Source organism: Macaca mulatta, chromosome 9, assembly GCF_049350105.2.
Source record: "Macaca mulatta isolate MMU2019108-1 chromosome 9, T2T-MMU8v2.0, whole genome shotgun sequence".
Classification (NCBI taxonomy): domain Eukaryota; kingdom Metazoa; phylum Chordata; class Mammalia; order Primates; family Cercopithecidae; genus Macaca; species Macaca mulatta.
The window spans coordinates 113,512,634-113,539,722 of record NC_133414.1 but is presented as its reverse complement, the minus strand read 5'-3'; the positions used below and the strand labels follow the sequence as shown (position 1 = coordinate 113,539,722).

The following is a 27,089-nucleotide window of genomic DNA, read 5'->3' as shown; positions in this document are numbered from 1 at the left end:
CTTCACTATGTGTTAAAGAGTTTTGGTAAGTTGTATTTTTCAAGGAATTTGTTCAACTTGCCAAATTTTTGGCATAAAGTTATTTGCTCTTCCAATATTTAGATAGCGCTCCCAATTAACATGTAGTAGTTATGTCCCATTGACAATGGCAAAATGCTATTTTTGAATAATATATGTCAACTACAATATTAGTTAAAAACAATGCTAAATTGCTAGAATATAACTGAACTTTTTATAATCAATAATGAGTTTCTGAAATCCCATTAGAAATATCTGCAAAAGAATCTCAAGTTAATGAGATGCAAATCCTACTTGTATCAATACTAGGTATAAGGAGGCCTTGACATCTTTTTGTTTACAGAAGTTGACTACAGGAAAAACAAAACAAAACAAAAACAAAAAAACAAAACTAGCAAATGGCACTTCATTACTGTCATACGCAATAGAGAAAAGAGGGAGTTTAAACAGCTTATATACTATGTCCTACCTTAAAAAAATCAGCAATGGGGTAATCAAGTTCAGGGCAGTCCTGGACAGCTGCCCTGTGACCCGCTTCTATTGACCCCTGCTATTCATCACTCTTCCCTAAGATAGAGGGGGCAAGCTCCTAGGGAGTGACCACCACAATAGATAGACACAAGCCAACAGTAATCTGGTTCGAGCAAAAAACCAGATGGCACTGCAATAAATTTACAAATCTGCATTCATGGGGCTGTTAAAACACCCAGAAGCTAAAAGACTCTGAGGGCCCCAGGAGGATCTCCTACTTCCCTGTTTCTAAAGGCCATTTCTCTTTCCAAGAACATTTGAGTTCATGCTCTTCACAAAGAGAATGGAGGTAAAACCCTTTACAAAGAAGGGAGGAGAAAAAGCCTCATGACCTAATTAATCTCAGAGCTTGGATCTCAACACTGAATGACAGATATTAGAAAAATCATTTTAGAACACCATGAGGGGGGGAAAAAGGTTGTTAAAGTGGGCGGGAGGGGGGGAAGAGAACCTGCTAAAACAGCAATGAAAAAAACAACATTAAATCTCTTTCGAATACTGCACACCACAGATCTCGCAAGTAGAAAATGATTCAATAACGTATGCATTTATTTTTAAAATGAATCAGATTAGTCCCATGTGTGACCTGCTGGTCCATCTGTATGTGCTGGACTTAATAGGCACGATTCTCTCTCTTGCTTCAGTTTGAAGTATGAGAGAGATAAATTTAGTTTAATTTTCAACAGATCAGCCTATCCATTTTCCAAATGGACCATCTGGATCAGCCTATTAAAATTAATTTATAACTTTGCAGAGTGAAAATTCGTTTGTTAGCTTAAATAAAGTTGCCAAAACTTTTCGTTGTGTCATTGTTTTCTGACAGTTGTTTCTGTATAGTGGGCAAAGTGTTTCCACTTCCCAATTTATCTTATTCAGTATTGTCCTACTGATTTAGATGAACAGATCAGGTGTTGATTCTCCAAACAGTTAAAATTGTAACTGTCTCAACATCAATTACTGATCATTTGTGGATTTTTGTTTGTTTTTTTAAAAAGCTTCCTGGATGATTCAATTCTATTTACTAAACAATTATTTTTATTAAAAAAAAGAAGTGTTCATCCAAAAAACATTTAACACATAATAAATTAAAAAATGAATGTGTCACAGTGTCAAGTACTTTCCCTCTAAACACTATATATAAACTGAAGTCAGAAGGCACAAGTAGAAACACTTTGGAAACACTGAGATCTGAGTATCAAATCACTAATTAGCTAGACAAGTCATCTAACCTCTCTAACCCTCCATTTTCTTCATCTATAAATTGGAAATCACATCATATCTAAAAACTTTACAGGGTTATTGTGAGGGTTAAATCAAATAAGCATCATGTTCACGGTCGGTGCTCAACAAATATTAGATCTCCTATTTCCTAGAACAATGCCATAAATGCAAGTAAATTAGAATTATTTTTACTGCTGCTCAGGCTCATTATATCCAATTTTATATTAAAAATGAATAGGGGGCCAGGCACAGTGGCTCATGCCTGTAATCCCAGTACTTTGGGAGGCGAAGTTGGACGGATCACGTGAGGTCAGGAGGCTGAGAACAGCCTGGCCAACATGGTGAAACCCTGTCTCTACTAAAAATACAAAAATTAGGTCGGAAGTGGTGGCTCATGCCTGTAATCCCAGCACTTTGGGAGGCTGAGGTGGGTGGATCACAAGGTCAGGAGTTTGCGAACCAGCCTGGCCAACATGGTGAAACCCCGTCTCTACTAAAAATACAAAAATTAGCCGGGCATGGTGGCGGGCACCTGTAGTCCCAGTTAGGAGGCTGAGGCTAGGAGGCTGAGGCAGAAGAGTTGCTTGAACCCTGGAGGTGGAGGTTGCAATGAGCCAAGATCGCACCACTGCACTCCAGCCTGGGCAACAGAGAGTGACTGTCTCCAAAGAAGAAAAAAAAATACAAAAATTAGCCGGGCACGGTGGCAGGTGCCTGTAATTCCAGCTACTCAGGAGGCTGAGGCAGGAGAATCACTTGAACCCAGAAGGCGGAAGTTGCAGTGAGCCGAGATCATGCTACTGCACTCCAGCCTGGGTGACAGAGTGAGACTCTGTTTCAAAAATAAAATAAAATAAAATAAATAAAAATGAATAGATGGCACACTTATTCTCTGCAACATCATAAGAACTTGTGTTTTTTGTTTTTGCCAAGGACATTCTAATTTTTACAAGAACACAATGGTATTGAACTTTCACAAGTAAAATGTTACCTTCTATTGGGGCACGCTGGTGAACAAATTTTTTTTTTTTTTTTTTTTTTTTGAGATGCAAGTTTTGCTCTTCTTGCCCAGGCTGGAGTGCAATGGCATAATCTCGGCTCACCACAACCTCCGCCTCTGGGGTTCAAGCGATTCTCCTGCCTCAGCCTTCAGAGTAGCTAGGATTACAGGCATGTACCACCACGCCCAGCAAATTTTTTGTATTTTTAGTAGACACTGGGTTTATCCATGTTGGTCAGGCTGGTCTCGAACTCCCGACCTCAAGTATTCGCCTGCCTCAGTCTTCCAAAGTGGTGGGATTACAGGCGTGAGCCACCTTGCCTGGCCACTGTTTTTTTTTTTTAAGTTATTATTAATAATGGCCTTTCCTTCTAGAAAAAGCAAACAAAATATTGCTCATACTAAAAGGGCTAACTTTATTACAGGCAGATCTGTTTTTATACTTTTTTAAAAATGCCTGAAGAATCTTAACAGGAAAATAGGAGTTAAAGTCAACTATTCTACCATCTACAGTTAAGAAGCATTTGAAGTTACTTTTCCTGAATAAGAACTCTTGATTTTTATATTCACTGCATGTAACCAGCTGTCCTGTACATGTATACCTAGAATGTTTTTTAAATAACTGGGAAAACAATGTCACCTGATTGAGAGTGATGGCTATGGCCAGGCCAACATCAGAGTACTCTTAATATAAGCTCCAGGGCTTAAAGAATGGCACATCACGAGTTTGCTGTCTTTTGTTTTGTTACTGGTAGCTTTTTATTTTAAGTAAGGCTGAATTTCATACCTGTCTAAGTGAATTCTTCTCTGGTATTATCTTCCTAGGGGGTTCGCCATTATTACAGTCTTCTCTCTCTGAGGAATTCTGTGAAAGAAAGTAAGCTTTAATTCAGTTCTCATTGTCTTTGATCTTATTCTGTGTGAGTAAACTGAATTACATTTCTAATTCTGTAAGTTAGAACATACATATATTTATACAATTATTCACTTGAAGATATATATACATACAGATATACACATATGTAAAATAAAACATATGCCCATGTATATAAATAAACTATGTAAGGATTTACATGGGAAGTATTTCATGTATCTTTAAGCACTGTGTAGGAGATCATATTCATTAGATCTCTAGCTTGCATTTTGACACAGGTTGACACTGGATACAAGAAAGTTCCAGCCTACACTTAGCTGATGACAACTAAAACCATGATTATTACCTTCTCTCGATTATAGTAAATGTTTGGTTGGCACAGATCTCCAAGTCTGGGTCCTAAAAATAGTTATTTCTCTTCCCCCTCTTCTCAGATTTGATTTTATTTTCTTTGATAAAAGTAGCATAGGACTTAAAAAAGTTTAGTTGGCAGTTTAGGATTAGAGTCCATTCCTTGGCTCTATCACCTCAAACAGCAGCTAGAGGACCCTAAAATGTCAGTGAGGTTTTTATATATGTAGGAGGGGGAAAAAACAACAATCCAATTGAAAACGAGTTCATAAGTACTAAAAATCTGCTAGTCAACATACGTAAATCACTATCTACAAGGCAAAATACAGAAAATCCAAATTACATATTATGTGAGTTCCATTTTTGGCAACGACATTAGTAACATTAATATTTAAAACCTTGCAGTTGTGCCGGGTGCGGTGGCTCACACTTGTAATCCCAGCATTTTGGGAAGCCAATGCGGGCAGATCACCTGAGGTCAGGAGTTTGAGACTAGCCTGGCCAACATGGTGAAACTCTGTCTCTACTCAAAATACAAAATTAGCTGGGTGTGGTGGTGGGTGCCTGTAATCCCAGCTACTCGGGAGTCTGAGGCAGGAGAATCGCTTGAACCCAGGAGGCGAAGGTTGCAGTGAGCCAAGATCACACCACTGCACTCCAGCCTGAGTGACAGAGCAAGGCTCTGTCTCAAAACAATAACAACAACAAAAAACTTGCAGTTAATATATTCTTTACATTACATATAGTCATAACATTCTAACTGGAGAGTTAGTTTATTTGTAGGTTCAGAAACTATTTCTAACACGAGAGTTTATCTGAAAATTTTCATACAAGCATGAAATTATTATTATACAAACATTACTGTGTTCTAAACCTACATGTAAGTTTCACTTTTTTGGTTTGTATTAGATACATTTTGAAAGACACTGAAAGAGAAAAAATGTACTGTGTCATTCTGAGGCCCTTTCACCTCTGTGACTAACACCTGTGTGTCACCTTTAGTAAGCCTGACAGGCCAGTACCCTAATGTGTTTCTTTTGGGCAGAAATATCTTATGAGGTTTAACTTGATATTTTACATTTGTGATGATCCCTTGTAAAAGTCCCTAAAATTAAAGAAAAAGCATGCTATATTACAAAGAAAAGGACAGAGACTCAACAACTTCAGAGTTCTAACTTTTTTTCCTCCCTATTTGGAAAAAAAGGAACGGAGATCATCTACCAAAAAATGGAGGAAGGATATAATTGAATTAATGACTGCAAAGCTTGACAAATGAGGCAACTGGCAATACACGCTAAGTAAGAATATCAAACAAAGAAAGGGAAAGGTCAACATTTAATCCATAACATCAAGTTGTATATTTAACTTTGCTTTTTTTTTTTTAATGTAAAGATCAATGTTTTAAACACCAAAATTAAATGCCATTTATAATAAAAGCTTAAGCCAGTATCCAATTATAAACTTATAATTTGCAAGTAACTCTCTTTCAGGGCATGAAATTCTACCCTCCTTTAAACAAGAAAAATACCAGATAATCTAAACCTGTTTAATTCAGTGTAAGATCCTGTTTTTCAAAATTAATTATGTTTTTGGAAATGTTATCATATAACTTGGAAGCCTAATTATTTTTTGCTGGAAGTTTGTTGTACCAAAGATACTATAAATCACATTTTTATTCTACAGGTACTTGGGCTGATACACAATTGCTGGCAAACTCCTCCATACTGAATTATAAAGTGAAAAACAGTCATCTCAACCTAACAGTCTGAGTAGTGACTAGCCCATATTCACAATTTTCTTCTTCCTGACCCTCTATTTTATCAGATTTAGATGGATAACCACTGGGTGGGTATTATTAAAATGTCTAAAGAATGAAAACACAAAGGGAGCTTAAAGGGTGTTACTAACATAACATAGAACACAGAGTTCCTTAGGAGTTCCTTTCCCCTTTCTATCCCACTAGGGCAAAGAATATTTAAGTGGTATTGTTAAAAATAACTCTTAAAGGGGGAAAACCCATAAACATTGGTATGTTCTTTTAATACAGATTAACCCAACACTTTTACTCTGGGCCATCCATCATGAGAAATCAAATCAAACAAAAAATCCAACTTACAATGTTGTTACAAAAAAATAGAGGTAGGGACATTAAACAGTCATGATATTAGGAACAAGGATTAGGTACCCTCCTAATACTGAAGAGTAGAAGCAGAATGCCAGTGAATGAGATAACTAGGTCTACAGTCTTGAGGGTAAGGGGTAATGACGAAATAGCCATTTATACCTAAGTAGTCACCTCAATAGTTCTCAAAGCCTGTCCAACATCACCCAGGACAGTTATTTCTCAGCAACAGTTATTTCTTGCATCTTTATCTATGAGGATTCCCAATAAGCTATGTGCATGATTTTCCTAGGTCATCAAGCTAAATTATGTCCAATAAATTCTATTTAAGGATAAGTGATTAATATAAGCAAGAATCATCAATAGGTGCTAAAATTAGCAAGTGAGCCCAGTACTGTGGCATGTGCCTGTAATCCCAGCTGCTCAGGAGGTGGAGGCAGAGGGACTGCTTGAGCCCAGGAGTTTGAGAACAGCCTGGGCATCACAGCAACACACCATCTCAAAAACGTAAGTAAAATTTAAAACTAGAATAAGTGAGTGAAAGTTTGACAAATAACAGGATAGTCACATAATCTCAAAATATTTTTTCTGTAAGATACTTAATAGTTACGATGAAAAAAGAGTAACCTCACAGTGGAGAAATCCAGCAGATGCCACCTTAATATTATGTGCCTTTTGATATGATGTACTGAAAACGGCACATCACTTGTGAGGTATTCTTGTCAAAACCACAAAACTTAAATCTACTTATAAGAAAACTTCAGGCTAACCCAAAAATGAGTATTTTATTCCATAAAGTTACTAGTCTGTACCTAAGAAATGTCAAGGCCATGAAATAGACTAAGGAATTGTTTCAGATGAAAGGAAACTAAAGAGGTACCGCACACGCTGTTGAGGCAATTGGAAAATTTTTAGTAAGTTCTGCAGATGAACTAATAACACTGTATCAATATTAATTTCCTGATTGTTTCCCCACCATTAAAATTTACATACAGAAAAATTCACCCTTTTTGGTACATAGTTCTGTAAGTTTTAACAAAAACATATAGTTGTATAACACCACCATTAAAAAATGAAAAATTCCATCACTCCTAAAATTCTGTTGAAATTCTCCTTAATAGTCAACCCACTGCCCACTGAAAATCACTGATTTGTTGACTCAATAATTTTTGCCGTCTTCAGAATGTCACATAAATGGAATTATATCATATGTAACCTTTGAATCTGGCTTTTATCACTTAGCATAAAATATCTGAGATCTACTCATGTTGTTGCAAATACCAGTATTTCTTTTCCTTTTATTGCCAAGTAGTATTATCTACTGTATGGATGTGCCACAGTTTTGTTTATCCATTCAATTTCCTGACTTTGATAATCTGTACTGTGATTATTTTTATTAAAATATCTTTGTTTTTTTTGGAAACATGCACTGAAACAATTAGGGGGGATGGAACATTACATCTGTAACTTTCAAATGGTTCAGAAAAAACAATACATAAATGGACGTATATGAGTGTGCATGTGTATTTATAAACAGCTATAATACAAATGTGGGAACATGTTAACATTAGGTAAATCTATGTGAAAGGGTGTAAGGAGATTCTTTGTGCTACTCTTTTCATTTGTCTATAAATCTGAAGTTATGTCAAAATAAAAATTAATTAAATCCATAATAAAATGTTAAGAAAGGGGAGAAAAGTTAGATAAGTGAAAAATACATTTTAGGGGGAAAATTCCACCAAATGTAATTAATGTTATACTCTACTGCTTAACTTTAAACCAACCCTAAGCAAACCTGACTGCTTAGAACAACAGATTCCCAATACTCAGATGGAAAGTTTCATTACAGTAAACAAACTGCAGAATGTGTTTGTAGTCCTTGAGTAATAATATTCTACGAATAGCAGCATTACAGTAGTCCCCTCTTATCCACAGTTTTACTCATGTAATTTCAGTTACTACGGTCAACCGAGGTCCTAAAATATTGAATGGAAAATTCTAGAAATAGTTTTCAATTGTGCACCTTTCTGAGTAGCTCTGTCCTGCCCAGGATGTGAATTATCCGTTTGTCCAATGTACCCACACTATACATGCTACTCGACCATGAGTCATTGACATTGTCTGCTCCTGACATCCCACCACCAACATCTTCATGGCTCAATAATCCAGGATCACCTGAAGCAGGTGGCATACTGTCAAAGGGTCAGTAGTAACCTAATACTGTGTCATAATGCCTAGGTCATTTACCTCACTTCATCTCATCACACAGGCATTTTATTGTCTCACATCATCATAAGAAGGGTGAGTACAGTACAGTAAGATATTTTGAGAGAGCACATTCATGTAACTTTTATTACTATGCCTAATTTATAAATTAAACTTTATCATAGGTATGTGTCCATAGGAAAAAACATAATATACATGGAGTTCAGAACTATCTGTGGTTTAGGCATCCACTGGGGAACATACCCCCTATGAATAAGTGGGGACTATAGTATATTAAAATATTTCTGTAAAAGTTGCTACACAACTTGTTACCTTTTATATTAACTCAAATATTTATTTCTTAGCCCAGTGCACAACTTGCTACCTTTTATATTAACTCAAATATTTATTTATTAGCTCAGTGCTTACTAGCTTAGAATTGAAAGGGCAGGATAAAAGTCTCCCTGTCAACTTTGAATTTAACTTCAAACTAGATGCATTTGGGCTGTAACACCTGCAGACACAGTAACAGAGGTTTGGGTAGGAAAAGGTCAATAAAGGACCTTTATTAGGTCATGTTAAAGCTCATGCATTAGACCTCAGGGATGCATTTTGGATAAAATGTTTCCACAACCAACTTGGGTGAATAAAAAAGATAGAGTAATTATATTAAAGTATTCAGGTGATAAGCTTAAACAGTCTCAAAATCAACATATCTAAATTTAAAGCACTCTTTTACCATCCTCACTCATTTCTAGGTCAGCCCTTTTCCTCCCAACTTTTCTTTTTATCCTAGACTTAAATCCTCAGTTTTTACTCATTCCTTTTTTTTTTTCCTTTGAACATATCTAGCTAATTTCCGGTCTATAAACTTTTCCTTTGAATCATCTATTTTAATACATCTGACCCTACTTTTGCGTTTCCACTGCTTCTACTCTAGTCCAGACCCACAACACCTCTTACCAGTGATATTACTATTGAGAAAGCCTTCTGACATCCTTGCCTAAATCTATATCTGATATATTGTATACACTAGAGTTAGAATCTTTTTTTTTTTTTTGAGACAGAGTCTCATTCTGTCACCCAGGCTGGAGTGCAGTGGTGACCTTGGCTCACTACAACCTCCGCCTCCTGGGTTCAAGCGATTCTCCTGCCTCAGCCTCCCGAGTAGCTGGGATTACAGGCATGCGCCACCACGCCCAGCTAATTTTTTTTTTTTTTTTTGTATTTTTAGTAGAGACGGGGTTTCACCATGTTGGCCAGGCTAGCCTTGAACTCCTGACCTCAAGTGATCCACCCACCTCGGCCTCCCAAAGCACTGGGCTGCCCGGCCATTAAAATCATCATTCTGAAAAGGTTTCTTTCCTGCTCAAAAGTCTTTTATAGCTTTTTGGAAATAACAGAATAAACCCAAACTTCTTAGTACAGCATCCATAAGACAGCCAACTTAACTCTCCATCAAAGTCTCTGTACCATTTACATGACATTATTTATCATTCACCAAAATAAGAATACCACTCATCTCTGTGTTTTTGTTAATTCTAGTCCCTCAACATTTAACAGACTTCTTTCCCAATCTCTTCATCTATTAAAAATCCCAATTCAAGAGTCAGCTAAAATGATACCTTCTTTGAGAAGCCTTTGTTTATACCCTTATGTCCAACCCGCAGTTAGAATTAATTACTCCGAAGAAAAACTTCACTTCCAATTGGCACTTAATTCTTTATATCTCTTTATATCTCTACATGAACATGCGTCCCACCCTACACTACCCTGTAAATTCCTTCAAGGCAGGGCCAGTTTCTGTTTCATCTTATATTTCAGAGGTTCAGCACAAAGCTAGAGAATATAATGTGAATTTTAAAACTTTTTTTGTTGGGAGGTAGAGGCAGGAGGATTGCTTGGGGCCAGGAGTTCAAGACCAGCCTGGGTAACACAGCAAGACCCTACCTCTACCAAAAAAAAAAAAAAAAAAAAAAATTTGCTGGGCATAGTGGCACATGCTTGTAGTCCTAGCTACTCAGGAGGCTAAGGCAGGAGGACCGCTTGAGCCCAGGAGTTTGGGGTATAATCATGCCATTGTGCTCTAGCCTGGGTGACAGAGTGAGACCCTGTCTCAAAGAGAAAAAAAAAAAGTTTCTTGGATTGAATACTATTGCCAGGTTAATCTTTCTTAAACACTGCTACTGTCATAATGGTCTTTCCCTAAAGTATTTTTAGTGGCTCTTTATTTCTATGAAATCAAACATGAAGTTCTAGGCCTGGTTTTCAGGACCATCCAGAATTCCCTACTATATTACACCAAGTTATTTTCCACAACACATCTTTTCTGCCCCAGTTAAGCAAGTTGCTTCATAGTCTCACCAACAGGTGATAGGATCTTGAAATTCTGGGACTGATTCTTTTTTAAAGACAGGGTCTTGCTCTGTCACATCAGGCTAGATTGCAGTGACATGATCATAGCTCTTTGTAACCTCCAACTCCTGGGCTCAAGTAATCCTCCTGCCTCAGGCTCCCTACTAGCTAGGACTACAGGTGTACGCCACTACACCAGGCTAATTTTTCTATTTTTTGTAGAGACGGGAGTTCTCACTATATTACCCAGTTGGTCTCAAACTCACGGCCTCAAGCAATCCTCCCACCTCAGTCTCCCAAAGTGCTGGGATTAGAGGCATAAGCCACAGCACCTGGCCTGGAAGGATTTTTAACTCCAGTCTAGTTCACTCAACAATGATAAACACAAGAAGATTATCTCATCTATTCAAGTCTTACACATTCTTAAAATGAGGTTCAACTGTCATCTTCTCTACGAAACCATACAACTACTCCACCTTACTCTACTGGAAATTCTTTAACTAAATTTTAATCTTGATCCACACAACTGGCACTTAATTAGATAAATGTTTGCACTGTTACTTCCAACTAACCAATAAGACTGAAAGATTACTGGGTAAAGTCTTTGTAGCTCCCTCTACCAACTAACACATTACATAAGTACACAGATAATAGATGCTCAATGAATAACTGAAACCCTAAACCCACACTGTACAGCTAGCTTAAAAAAAAGTTTTTTGTTTTTTGTTTTTTTGTTTGTTTTGTTTTTAATAGAGGAACTTCAGTGGCAGCCCAACTGCAGTCCTACTGTCCCACTACTTATAATGCCAGTATGATCAGTTAGAACTAGCAGTTACAAGCTCTGGCCTGACACATATTTTTGTAAATAAAGTTTAACTGACCCATAGCCATGCCCATCCATTTAGGATTTGTCTGTGGCTGCTTTCACACAATGGAAGAGGTAAGTGGCCACAAGAAAGACGCTATGTCCTACAAAGCTTCAAATGTTTATTATCTGGCCCTTTACAGACAAAGTTTGACAACCCTTAACCAAAGCATTCCTTACTTTGAGGGTTGTTTATATTTTTGACTGCCCAATTCAAGAAGTAAAGATGTTCTGATGGTAGCACACAGCAGGTTCATAGCTGGGGCGACATTCTCCATGACCTAGTAAGTGGCTTATTTACTATTTTCAGTTATCTATTTGAACACACAACTCCTGATAAAATGGATAATTAAGAGTTTATTATATAATCAAATAAAAATTGAACTAATTTACACAGTGATGAAAAGTCAAGCCACCCATAATGACTTATAATAATCTTTGAGTAAGCATCTTGCTCAAGGTTGGATGGTGCAATAGAGCCTGAGCCTGTTTGAAGAGACATCTGTTATAAATAAAATAACCAGCTCCAAAGCTACAAGCTAACATTTCCCACCAATGCCACATACTTCACTGGGAGGATTCAAAGGACACTGTAACTGGGATAATTATATCATTTTAGCAAAGCAGGTAAATTGTGGTGGATTACAATTCTGACTTCGAACACATTTAAAAAATGAAATCATCTGCTCATCATCGTGTAGAATGACAACCCACATGAAGGAAAAAATACTGAGACCAATTTCTAGTAACTAATTGCAAACATAGTGAGCTTCAATGGTAAATTAGTAATTGGATTAGTACTTTTTCCCATTAACTTGTTATGTGACTTGAAGTTAATAATAGCCTCCAAATATACATTTACAATTTACAAAAACAGAAATTACTATTCTACAAGGTTAACAGATATTTTAGTTACATGGACAAAATCACTCAAACTCTTCAATGAAAGGTGTCATTAAAAAAAAAAAACACTGTGTGTGTGTTTAAACAAATTTTAATTAATCCTTTTAGGATACAATGGCGAAAAACTTAGGTCATTTAAGTTCAGAAGCTAATCGGAATATCCTATTCAAGGACCCATTTTAGGGAGGACCGAAAGTGTCCTCCTAAGATATTCTCTGGCATGTTTTCATGCACACTGCTTCTCCAGCATGTTTATCATTTGACATACTCTATTAAACCACAACCACATCAAGGCCTCCCTATGCTGCTAAACTCAACGGATCCACCAGTTAAGGCTTTCAAGGAGTGCTCTTTTCTAGTAATATACCAATTCCAAGCACAGTGCTAACGAGTAGATAGAATGGACAACATTCCCTGGGACAACCAAAGAGGACTTCCATTAGCACCGCCTTACTCCCTGTGACAGAAGTCAAAAAACTGCCAAGCAGGCTTTTTCCCCGCCACACTGTTCGACACTAATCATAAAACACTACAGATGCATCCTTTCTCAAAATGCAGAGGGATTGTGTGTATTTGCAAAGAACAACTATTTTCTATGCTTCCAAATTCTTAATCCTGTTTGGAGCTGTCAGTGGGGGTTAATGGAAGCCTTGGATAGGAGAATTCCAATCTGGTTGGCAGATGGATAGGTTGGTTATAGCTACATAACTATGTCTTGCCTGCAGGCACAATTCAGAACACTGTTAAAGCAATATAAAGTCTCTGTCAAGCTGAACCATTTGGATCAGTAGCAAGGAGAAATAATAATAAAAAAGAAGTTCATTTCTGGGCCTTGTGCATTTATGCTAGTATGCAGAAACTGATTAATTGTCATAGTGCACTGGTCTTCTATACCTCAGATTTCTACTTCTGGAGTAGATTTTGCATGCTAATATAATCATTCTCCCTCTTGAGACATTAGCAAATAATCAAATGAAAAACAGGATCATAATTTACTGAGATTCGAGCAATTCTCTATGCAAATTTGACTTGTTATTGCTGCTGCCTCGTTAATCTGAATGCCTTTGACAAACTCCTTTGATTTATGAACTCGTGACAACTCCAATGTGTATATATTTTGCTAGATTGACATTATCATTAAGAGTGGGTGGACTGAGCTCACATGAATGGCTGATTTTATTCGCTGGTGTCTGCTGCTCAACAGCTGAGCATCTCCTCCTCACAAAGCCCCTGAGCGGCAGGCTCTTCCCATCTTCCCATCCATTCATCATCTCGATGTTAATTGGCCCAGGCTTTAAGCAAATTTTCAACACGATTTAAAGGCACGATGACACTGATTACTGACCCTCTGCCATACGGTGCCTATTGATTAACCTGACAGAGATGATGAGCTTGAGGGAAACTAGGTGTGTGGGGACCTCGGGGGGAAAAAATATATTGTCTATGCAGGCAAACACTTGTCATTACCTCACAAGCCAGAATTTGCACAGCACACATTCTTAAAACACACTACTGCTTTAACACCTACAGCTAACACAGAAAGTGCTTTCTGTATTCAGAGATTACAGATAAGTCATGTCAAAGCGCATGACACATTCAGTATTTAGAAGAACTCCCTAGATAGATGGCTGCCTTTCAACCAATTATGCTTGTTCTGGCTGATGTGTCTAATTCAGGTTAAATTCAAAGACAGTAACTGGGTGGCCTGGTAATGTTGTATCAGAAAAAAATAAGAATGAGAAAAATTAGATTCTTGACAATAGAGGAAGGAAGAAAGGAAGGATTAAAATTATTTGCTGCCATTCTACCACTATTAAAAGGAAAAGTACTCTTAAAGAGGAAGAAAACATCAACCTGATTATACGAATTTTGTTTTCTGTTCTTTTAATACCTCTGCCTAATTGCAACTGTCAAACTATTCCTGGCACAGAAATTATACCCACAACTGAATTATTTTAAAATAAAGTATATTTTAAGTCTAACAAACATTCCCTTTAAATTCTTGCTTGCCCATTTTCAACAACTGCTGTGCAAACTGCTATACTTAGGAAAATTGTGCAGGATCTTTAACATTAAGCTTCATAAAAACTAAATGTTGCATTATCAGAAAAAATGAAAGTTCATAATAGTCACTGAGCATTAGTAACAAACAGAAATCTGCCGTAAAATATTGCTAGTCTGTGAATTTACACAGTCATGCAGCACCCAATATCAGGGATCAGACAGAAAACATCTTTAGATAGGATCAGTTATGATCTAAAACAAAGCCAACAAATATCCCCTCTCTGGCCACACATATCACCTTGTTTACTTACGAGTCCTGGGGGGACGGCCAATATACAATTTTATACACGAAGATTTTGGGGCAGCACTAACAGTTATTTCAAAGCTAAAATAATAGAAAACTGAACAACCCGGCTGTAGCACCTATTACAGTGACATGGGCTGTTAATGTAAGAGATCAAATGTTTTTCAAGTCAAACTGCATTGGTGCCTGTTATACTGGAACATGTAGCTTACTCCCTAAAAGCCTGCCTCCTGCTCTTTTAAGATAAACAAGCTAAACTAAGCACTGAGATACTCTGATAAGGATAGAAGAGATGAACTGCATCAGGGAGTGACAAGGCAAGGACATGAATGAGCAGTGTTGCTTTCTGTTAACTTCCAAGTCACCGAAAATATCACAATACAACATTTTAATATTTCACCATTAATTAAAAGTCTAGCTATAGGAGAAAGATAAATTTGTAGCAATAAATATGGGTACCAAAAAAGGGAGAGGGGCTAAAACAGTTATCTATTTTGTGAATAGGAGCAATATTACACAGCTGTCTGAACACAGTCAGCTTTGTGACTTCTTAATCGAAGGTTTGAACATCAACTTAGCAATGACTATGAGTATATAAAAGTTTGTAATTATGTTAATATGCTCCACATCAGAAGTAATAGTCCATTTAAACTGTAAAGTTTTTTTTTTTTTTTTGGTTCTAAAGCCTTGATTTAAAAACAAACAAAAAAACTTCCTACCTTACCCTTTCACGTAGATTTTTTTTTTTTACATTTTATCCTGCTTAATGTATGAATGCAATTACAAAATTACATCTATTTATTAAAATGTGGGTTAATATTTTAAAATCCCAAACACGCTTGCAAAGCAGGCATCTTATACTACTGTAGGTTGTTTTTTTCTTGATGGAACTAAAAGGACAACTTTCAGGGGGGAAAAAAGCAATTCACCCATATGTTTACACTATTCAAAATGCAATAACAATGTACAAAGTAGCGAAATAAGCAAGGCAAATGAATTAAAATTCACCATGGGGATTTGAGATAGAAAACCATACACAATAAAAAGTTAAGCATACCTATCATGTAAACAAAAATGTAACTAGCTTAAGTTACCTTTTACCTTTAAATCTCTATGAATCTTTTTAAAAACTGCTTTCCTCTTTAAGACGTTACCTTCACAATTATGTGTTTTGGACAGGTTTTTTCATGCCATGATTTTCTTTGCTACCATATTTACAAAAATATTTCATCCAGAGATCCTCTGCATATAGTTTTGAGTAAATTAAGAGGCAAACATTTGCTTCTACTAATAAGGACATCTGGTTATTTTTGTAACTCAAAGACCTCTGTAGATTTTCTTATGTAGATTTTTTTTTAATCAAAATAGGACTGAGAACTATGGAACCCTTAGGATGTATGACAAAATTCTTTCTCTCTGATGAATTTTTTTTTTCTGTCATCCTTGTTTCTGGGTTTTTGTTTCTTTTTGCTAAATGACTTTCATCCCCTTGCTTTGGTGTTATTATGACAACAATATTTTGGAAGAAATTTAAGATTCCTTTAAACTTGATAAAAGCTAATATCCCCAGATGTGAAACCATCCCAAGTAAATAAACTACATTTCTGAAAACTAGACTGGGCTAGATTAAGATCTGTGTTTATGTGTATATCTCTAATATGGACTGGCTCTTGTTTAATCATTATTATTTTTCCTAATTAAGAAATTATTATATAGGCTTATTACTATACTGTGTCCTTCCCCACTAATGATACTGCCTTAATGTCTCTTCGGGTCATTAAAATTACAAATACCATTCCTCTCACCTATTTCTATAAATTTTTGGTTCCCAAGGCTGAAAAACATGTCTCAGCATAGATCTTGAAGGGTGTACCTTAAAGAAAAGTAACATATAGGGAGAGAAAAAAAATCATATACCATACATTATATCCCTTGCTTTCCTCTTAAAACGGTAAGTAGACTAATTATACCCCTTATTTGGGATACTTGAGTTTAATCTGTAACTTTTGCTGTAAATCCTGCTTTGCATTTTCTGCTCATCTCCACTATAGAAATGAAAAAACTAGAATGAAATAAAATGTTTTTAAACAGAAAACAGCAAATATAACTCAGATTAACTGCATTCTCATGGGTCTCTAAGTAGCCAGACCCTAAGGTAGTATTGGCCTAAGGATTTAAAATTTGAGAAGACTTCTATTGCTGAAGGGTCAAAGGTTATAAACACCAATTCATGTCTTCAATTTTTAATCTGTTAACATCACCAAACAACAAATGAAAATAAAACCAAAACAGATTAGCCTGGAGTTCTACTAGGGGTAATTTAACAAATTTAATGGGAAAAATGGCTAATTTTACTGCTCCAGGGATAAACAACCTTGTTGGTTTGTTGTTGTTGTTGTTGTTGTTTTAAAGCAATGCTCTTTGATGTGTAAGTAACAATTTTTTAAAGATGTTTTTTCTCCAATAGAAGGAAACTGCTTTTTTCTATAGCAATGTAAATAGTTTCTACTTAAAGAATATCAAAATTATTTCTCTTAAGCCTAAGATCTTAAGTTATTGGAATGCTAGAGAATGGCTGTATACCTCTAATCTACCATTTTGCTAACTATACAGGATTTTGTGCATTTCTGACAAATCCTACAATTAATTTGATTATGTTGTCATTACTTTCCACACCGTAACTATCCTCTATTTAAAGAATCACAAGAAATGTACATCTTCTTTTCTCAAAATTATTCCACAAGTCACTAAATTATAGAAAATTTTACTATCATTTAGCAGAAATTGTTTTCTTTGGAAATATTAATAATACTTAGTTGACTGAAGAAAAAAATAAGTGATAAACAATCAAAATGTTTCCAAATTATTCTGTCTTTGATTAGAACCTAATTTTAAAGTGGCCTTTTACTTTAATTTAATTTAATAATCATTATAGCACTGAAATTCAAATTGGGCTAATTTTAATGAATGATATTTTAAAATCTGTTATTAGCTATCATCAATGGCATTTTGTTATTATTACTAATAACTGTTACTATAATTACTATTAGTAATTATTACTAATATACTAATATGTTATTAGCTATCATCAATAGCACTTGTTGCAGTATGGAATGGAAAACACCACTACAGAGTCTGGTAATAGATAATTGGTTTGACAGATATCAAACATCAATTTTAGTATCATAGTAGTTGTTCTTACAGTACAGAATTAGTAAATACCATAGTAGCTAATTGTGGTATTAAAGTATCTCCTGCCAAAATACCCTCTTGTGGAAACCAATGCATAATGCATCTTTTGCTCCTATACACAATGAAGGAATGGTTGACTTCAAAACCAGGTGCCTATCACTGCTGTACAAAGGACATTCTGGGTAGTGGTCAGTAAAGAAAGCATGGCCATTTCTAAATGCCAGTGGTTCCCAACATCTCCTTTCTTTCTGAGTGGAATCAAGTCTGAGAGCACTGACTTGTGGGTCATTCGACCCACGAGGGCCTGGATAGGTTTCAAGAATAACAGAGGTCATGTAATTGCCAAAAGAGCATTAGCCACTCAATCATAATGGATAATTAAATGACCTACATGATTCCTGAAATAGCTGCTCTATATTTGGTCTATTACTTGTGTCCCTCAAGATAAGCTACTCGTCTGGTCTGCCTTGACCCGCAAAAGTCCAACCTGCGCCCGAACACTAGCTGCATGCTTCTATTGCTTTGTAACCGGCCCCCCTACCCTATTCATGCCCCAGACTCGGCTTTCAAGAGGACACACATAAAAAATCAATCTTGTGTCCTTCTCCCTATTGTGCTCTCTGGAATACAAATGACTAAAGCAAAGAAAAAAATTAGTAAATTCCTTGTTTAGATCTTTGGCGGATAGAGGGAAGAAACATAAGAACTACAGAGAAGGAAAATTGTGGTTAATTTTTTTTAAAGTTTTGCTCATAGGCCTTCAATGAATTTTTACATTCGATTATAAAGCTAGTCAGGGATTTTTTGTGGGCAGCAAGTCATTAAAACTTCAGTTGCCTAAACTGCATTTTTGATGGTGTTGAATATTAGACTCTTTCCTGGGCTAATTTTTCAGTCCATACAGAAAGCAAAGTGCCTCTCAACAAAATGAAATACACACAGCATCAACTGTTTATATAATAGCAGTAGCCAAAAAAGCAAGAATCTGTAATGCCTCAAATTTTCATCTCTCTGAATAGTTCAACAGTCTCACTATAATTCTTAGTCACAATTACAACCAAATAGAAGCCAGGTGCATCAAATAGCAAAAATGTACTGGATAATTTGCTTCTTTGGGAGGAAAAGGTCTGCCTCTGGCCCTAGAGGTAGCTGCACATCTAGCAAACACTACAGAAAAAGGCAAGAGACAAGTAACCAAAGACAACCTCACAATAATGGCAAGGGACACAGGATGTGAGGGACAAAAGAGCTCACATTTAGAATACCTTAGAGGCTAGTAGGATTTTTCTGTTTCCACAGGAAATTATATAGCTGGAGGCTACTGGCTATCCTGATCTCTTACTAGTACATGGATGGCTTATTAAACCTAGAACATATCTGTTTTAGTTAACTTCTGAGCAGGGAGGGGGTTTGGGGGTGAGGGGGAAGAGAACAAAATGTACTTAAATGCTGAATTTTTTCTCCAGGCTGAATGCCTTTCATCCAATAAGACATTCAAAGCAGTGACCCAGCAAATGGATTGAAAAAGCAATCTTCCGTCCCAGTGCCACATTATCATTCCTATTCAGTATTCTCCATGAGATATCTCAATCAGCTGTGTGTAAGTGACAACGCAGCCCATTGCTGGGTTAATTAAACATTTGACTTTAACACCCTCCCCATCATTAAGCAAATAAAAGCAGATAATTCAAACTGCACTTCATCCTCAGGGTACACAACACACATGTCAAAATTAAGAGAGTCCAAAGCCTCTGGGGAATTCTGTTGAGGCTATAATCAGTTTAAATCTTATCTGGTTTATCAATTATTCTATTGATTAAACCAAAGCGATTATACACAACTCCTCTGCCACATGGGATTGATGTCAGTAGAGCAAGAAAATAACTCCAGGAGGTTCCAAACTGATTTAAAAAGAGACCAACAGACAGACCGATAATAGTCGATTATTACATACCAGTGATCCATATACTGAAGAGTTGATTCTTAGTTTCAGGCGGGTGAAGTGAACTGTTTCCAATCACTATGTCCCTGCGCTATACCTTACAGTTGGCTTGAGTAAATTTATGTCTTGAAAGATCAACATATTTTCTACTGATTTAAACAGAAGCTAGCACGCTCAGCAGTTGAAATATATTTTATAGATATTGACCCCCTAAGCTCTAACAGAAAGAATCTCAAACAGGGAAAACTAAAATTTTTTCTAATCTTCTTACCTGTATGCATGTGACCAGTAAGATGCAGGAATGAAAAGGGACATATTTGAGAGCTGATACTCCTACAGATACACAATCAGCTATTCCAATGTCCTAAAACACCATCATTCTTGAAAAACAGAATCTAAGAAATCAGAAAGATCTTACCATAGAGTCATGACTCTTTTTATTAATTCTAAGGGCACACATCTTCAATGCCATTAATAACACTGAAAATATATAGTTGTATCTTCAAATGAAATATCGATAACTAAACCCTGACATATCGAGTTTCTACCAGAAATTTGTAACCACAATTTAGTTACCCTTCTGCCTCCATTCATTGTGTAATATCTTTCAAATGTCTAGAACCCCTATAACCTCAAGGCCATGCCCTACTATACACGAGAAAACCACTAATAAAACCTACTAACAAAATGGGGGAGGGTGGTTAGACTACTCCACACCTGAAATCTGTGCACTTACAGCCATGCGCTTCAGAAAGGAAATTTGTTCACTGCTATGCTGGCACCACATGTGCATTCAACCATAATAATTTAACTTATCTCCTTCAGATTTTTTGTTTTCAGACACACTAAGAAACCTGCATTAGCATGCTGTATTCTACACTCACCACTAGAAATACTGAGGGTGCTATTTGTAATTGTATTCTTTTTAAGAGGTTTATTCTCTGCAGCTGTTTTCTGCTTGCAGTGTATTTTGTGTAATCAGCACATCATCATAAATACATTGGCTGTTCCCCTGAGGGTAGCTGTCAGTGTTTAATTTACAGAACAACCTGGCCAATGTGAATTTTAACACTACAGCACTATGGCAAGGAGTTACCACACTCTGTGAAAAACAGGTTTCTATGAATTTTTATATCAAGAGCTGGTCCCAGGACAATTTAGGTTCTAGAAACAGACTGTTTAAAGAAGCACTTTATACCTTGTATGCAATAGACTCTTTCTCAGTTATAGCCTCAGTATGAAAGCCCCAGACTAACTATCAAATCACCAGTGTGAACTACCAGTTCAGAAGACAGCAAGGATTGAAAATCTATGACCAACCAGTAGGAGGCATTGTAACAAATATTATCATCTCTTTTTAAACTACATGTAGAGCTATCACAAACATCACTGTTCCCTTAGAAGGTATGTAAAGGCAGAGAGAAAACCATTTAAGACACAGACTAGTCTGGAATACACATTATCACTTTTTTGCTGAGATGAGATATATCTGATATGAACATAAGTATACCATTTCCTTAGGACTGTTACTAAGCCAGACCTCTAGCTCAACAAATTGGAAAAAAATACATATGACTAATGGATATTAACACTAGTAATTATAGGCATAGTGACTGGTATATAAGTACTTAATACATGTATAATAAATAACTATAAGCTCCTTGAGGATAGGTTTTGAATCTTAATTTATGCCCAATACTTTGTACAGTTATTGGCAAATAAAAGGTACTCTACGTGAATCGAATGGAGTTGTGGCTAGTTGTGAATGACCATGTTATTTGTAAAGCCTTACATCTACTTGATGTCAAAAGGATTTTCTAAATCAGTAAAATGTGTCAAAAGGATTTTCTAAATCAGTAAAATGTCCCTAAGGACAATATAAAAAGTACAAATTGTATGTGTTAGTCATTTTAGTGAGAGTTATTTGTACAAGAAATCTAAGTACCTCAATCTCACGATGAAAAACAAATTAGCCTACAAAATAATGGCATATTCAAACATATTTTAATAATGAAGATTACATAGAAGAAATTAAAACTTCTATGCTATATACTTGTTTCTATAACTTTAATATGATCAAATGGAAAGTGATCGTTTTAAATGCTCAGAATGGTAACCAATAGCACTTTTCTATTCCTGAAGTGGTTTTATATGCACACATACACATTCTATAAATCAAGTGATTATACATATGTATTCTTCTGTTAAGGGCCATTTTTACAAATTAGAATGCCTAAAGTTAAACTGAATCAAAACATATTTCATGTTGAGTTGTCCTCAGTGTATCTGCTTTTAATGTTGCACAGGACTACATTTGCATGCTGTTTTACAAAAATCAGTAAATTGTGACTAAGATTCTTTTTTTCTTTTAAAGGAACAAAATAACTGACTTCACTTAGGAGGGTTTAAAACTTGCCCGAATTTGTGGTAAAGTTAATTTTTAAACTATTAAGTAGAACTACAATAGAGGCCAGGCATGGTGGCTCACGCCTGTAATCCCAGCACTTTGGGAGGCCGAGACAGGCAGATCACGAGGTCAGGAGATCCAGACCATCCTGGCTAACACGGTGAAACCCTGTCTCTAGTAAAAATACAAAAAAATTAGCTGGGCTTGGTGGCGGGTGCCTGTAGTCCCAGCTACTCGGGAGGCTGAGGCAGGGGAATGGCGCGAACCCGGGAGGCAGAGCTTGCAGTGAGCCGAGGTGGTGCCAGCAGTCTGGGCAACAGAGCAAGACTTCATCTCAAAAAAAAAAAAAAAAAAAAAGAACAACAGAGATCTGTACAACTTACTTTGATACTGCTGTAATATAAGCATAATCATATAAAAGCAAAATCTGGTAACACCTTTAAACTGACTGACCTCAGTATTTCTAACAACAAGGAAAAAAACTGTATTAGAAATATGAACAAGCCCTATATCATTTATCCTTTCTATGATGCTAAGACATTTCAAAAACGTTAATTCCTTTTGTCACTGAAGGGCAAAATGCGAAAAAAGATGACCCACCAACTTGATATTTTTTTCACCAGTTAAAAAAAAAATTTTTAATTCAGTTGAACATTTGCAACTTAGTACTTAAAAAAAATTATGCCTAATAAAATATATCTTAATTTTTAATAAAGAAATTTGTCACATTCTTTCCTTTTCAATTTAGAATTACAAAAATACATCCTGGGACCTTTTGAACTAAACTGGATGGGGTTAGACTGAGGTCACACTGTATTTTATCTTCCTTGGAGACCACATAGTAGTTCCATAGGCTGCCATTAGATAGCAGCACAGTACACACCATCAGTCATGTCTCTCACAGTCTCTCCCGTTAAGGTTGGAATTATCTCAGTTACACACACACACACACACACACACAGAGAGAGAGAGAGAGAGATTCTAATTCAATTAGTGCAGTCGGCAACTCCAGAAAAGAGTAATTCAATTAGTGCATTGTGGAGCTCTACAGTACCTCTAAGCAGATGTTCACCATCTTCAGGAACTGGAGCTAGGTTTAAAATACCTGTACCACTTTGATATGCCACTACCTTATGTCATTTGTCAAAGTGCTTACATATGCTTTTCTGCCGTCAAAGAAAAGATGAGGAAACAAACAGGCTAAGTTCCTAGAAATTTTTCCATCATTAACAACAAAGAAGTATATGCAATCTTAGGCAGTAATTAAATTACATTATTTAAATTGTGTTCAAAACAAGACATGTCTACACTGTATTCTGACTTATTACACTTTTTTTTCGAGACAAAGTCTCACTCTGTCGCTCAGGCTACAGTGCAGTGGGCGTGATCTCGGCTCACTGCAATCTCCGCCTCCCAGGCTCAAGCGATTCGTGTGCCTCTGCCTCCCAAGTAGCCTGTGATTATAGGCATGTACCACCACGCCTGGCTAATTTTTTGAATTTTTAGTAGAGACTGGGTTTCACCATGCTGCCCAGGCTGGTCTCAAATTCCTGAGCTCAGGCAATCCACCCGCCTCAGCCTCCCAAAGTGCTGGGATTGTAGGCATGAGCCACCACACCCGGCCAAGAAAAACCTTTCTAATAGAACCAACAAAGTAGAAAGCAAGATGCTTCAAGAAGTCTGATTCACCAATAATGGTGGTGATCAGGCAGGGATTAGATGACTCCCTTCCAAACACATATCATAGAGGATTTCTATACTATGAGATGTATGTGACTAGATGGCCTCTGATGTCTGACCCAATGCTGAAACTCTATGGTTCTATGAATACACTGACGTTTGCTCATGAGGCAAGCCTGGAGTTTAAATAATAAAGCTAATCATTAATTGTGAAGGTGTGGTTGTAAAAAGCCCATAAGCTGTGAGGCATTTTCACTGTGTTGATGCATACTACACCAAGAAGAAGAAATTTTGTAGTTTCTTTGTACTAGATTTAGAAAACTCCATAAAAGCACATTTCAGTCTCACTTCTTAAACACTTGCATTCCTCTTATTCTTCTAAGACTGCAAAAAATGGTTTGTTTTCATTCATCCTGTAGAAATCAGCCAATGAGAAATCAATTTCTACAAGAATGATTTTTGAAAACTTCCCCACTGAGTCAAGACAGTGGGTTCTCATAGCTTAAATGCAAATCTACATCAATGTTTATGCTTTAAAAATTCAGAGCAATACTTAAAAACAACAATAACTAGTTCTTAATATCCCTCCCTTTGGTATTACTTTCTGAGCACAATATTTTTAAGTAAGGACAAAAATCTGTCTACAAAGGAGCAGGACTTATATTTTACAAGTATTATCTCCTCTCTTTCTAGCATGGCCTCAAAGCAGGAATTACCAACACCATTTTTCCAGTTCATTTCACTGGACTGATGCAGAACAGCTCTTGCCTTTCACATTTTCAGAGGAGAGGGATAAGCTAAATAGTTGCCTTTTTTTTTTTTTCTTTTTTAGACGGAGTCTTATTCTGTCAACCCAGGTTGGAGTGCAGTGGTATGATCTCGGCTCACTGCAACCACCACCTCCAAGGCTTAGGCGATCCTCCCACCTCAGCCTCCCAAGTAGCTGGGACCACAGACTGGTACCACCACAACTGGCAAATTTTTTGTATTTTTGGTAAAGACAGGGTTTCACCATGTTTCCCAGGCTGGTCTCGAACTCCTGAGCTCAAGTGATCCACCCACCTCAGCTTCTCAAAGTATTGAGATTACAGGTATGAGCCACAGTGCCCAGCCATTGAAGTACTTTCAATACAAACTCTTTTTCATACTCCAGAAGAATTGCAAAAGGCCATTCATTCTCAGTTAAAACTTTACTTGTAAATTCTATGCCCCAAAATGGATAAAAATGAAAGCATACATCAACAGTGCTTCCTTAGAAGAAAAAAGTTTTTAAAAAATACATGTGTTGTTTTAAGATGTATTGTAATTTATAAACTCCTACTCGTAGCTTGAAAAAAAGATGTAATCTAAAACATAATCGAAAACTCATTGTATTACTACAAAATATTTTCCAAGAAATATACGGTGGCTTTTACAAGCAAGATTTTCTATTCATTTGGCATAAGCTGGACTAACATAAGCATAATGTTCCTTTCATATTACCTAATGAACTTTCTTACTATAAATAAACATTTTCCACACTAAAAATACTATTTTTCTTTCCAAAATTTTAAAGTCTTCTATAATTTGACCACTTGTTAAAGACACTGGATAATCAGAGCAATAAATAAAATAGCTGGGTGAATTTTGATTGGCCTGGTAATACTGCCATACAGTACGCTATCAGTTTAACAAAGTATGTCACTGCATCTCTTTACCCAATACCACTTTGCCAACTTCCTGCCTCCATAAAAACAGAACTGGGACCCAACTTGATGCTTCCTTACAATAGGGTGTTCCATAAATTCCACTATTAATAATACACTAACCCAACTTTATCTTCTTTTGCCCACAGCCTGCATTTATTTTCCAGTGTTAAGTTTGGCTCTATCAGCATCACTCCTTTTTAACACTGTCCCTTTTCATGCATTTAAGGCAACTACTTCCAACCCTATCAATGAAAGCAGACAAATGGGGGAGAAAGGAATGAACCGCAAACACCTCAAACAAGAAAGGTTGCTTTAAAAAACCAAGTGTCACATTCTGACAGTTCAATATTTCATAGCCAATACAAGGAATGTACAACGACACTGCAACTTTAAATCTTTTCTTCCTATGTCAGTCTCTCTTTCTCTCATTGTAATGCCAAAGGGAACAGCAATCAGAGTGGAGATGTTCTACGTGATAGAGGTCAGGACACCATCGGATCAACGTACCAGAAACACGACCTTGTTTATTTTTTTTTCCACAGTATTATTGTTTACAGGGTGCTTTGCTCGTGTACCTTGTGGTTCTTAGCTAAAAGATGAAATTACAGCCCAGGATGAAGCGCTCAGGCACACATCCAATTTGTGTTTCCATCTCAGAAAACAAAAAGCTTCTAAGGCCCTCAGGCTGCCATTCAAACTTGGAGGCTGACATTTTTAACAGCATGAACCAGAGACTGGCAGAGAGAATGATCTAATGCATTTCTGACTTGTCAATCAAAGATCTCACCTCTGCTGTCTTGTAAACAGTTGGGGACCATCTAACTACATTCATAAACCTAGGGAGAGCTTACTGCCAGCTGGGGTGCTGTAGCCACATGCTCTGGCTTCTATTCGCCAAAATCATGATTCAGTTTTATAATCTCACTGTAAATAGTCCATAGGCACATTTCCAGGACTACTGGAATTGAACCAGAGTAGGGAATACAAAAGAGATTTTGGTCAAATATTATGTTATTTTCAAGCTGCTGGAATCCTGTACTCATTTTATCCTCATTTTACCAATTCTCCCCAAAAGATTGCACTGTGCTGCAGTTGAAATGCTTAAAAAAATAATGACCTGCTTTTTAAAAATCTAGGGGAAATATACTAATATTATATTACAAATTTCCCTTGTAGTTTATTACCAGTAACAAAACAAGTACTACCCCAAACAATGGCTCATATAAAGGGTAGAAACTACAATGAACAGTAGCAACTATATTTTGGTAAAACTAATCATGTACTTTCTTTTAAATATAAAACTTAAATTCATATACAAAAGCTTTGTACTTACTAATCTGACATAATGTAGTATATATGTATGTGTATGTGTGAAACATAAAAACATAAAATTAGATTACTTATATTGCTAATGAGAAGACTTATAT

At 36.4% G+C, this 27,089-nt stretch overlaps 1 protein-coding gene across 12 annotated transcripts in view; it reads right to left on the bottom strand.

Moving 5' to 3' along the window:
- BTRC (beta-transducin repeat containing E3 ubiquitin protein ligase) overlaps nt 1–27,089 on the bottom strand; it is a 204,920-nt gene that overhangs the window by 92,520 nt on the left and 85,311 nt on the right. For 9 of the 12 annotated variants that reach the window (XR_013398293.1, XR_013398295.1, XR_013398294.1 and 6 more), the window contains one exon: nt 3,558–3,635. The exons of the other annotated variants lie outside the window; for them this stretch is intronic. Coding sequence is in view for 3 of the 9 variants with exons in the window: in XM_015148038.3 (XP_015003524.2) it covers nt 3,558–3,635 (78 nt within the window). In the remaining 6 variants the exon portion in view is untranslated. The remainder of the gene's footprint in view (nt 1–3,557; nt 3,636–27,089) is intronic. 12 annotated transcript variants of the gene reach the window in all.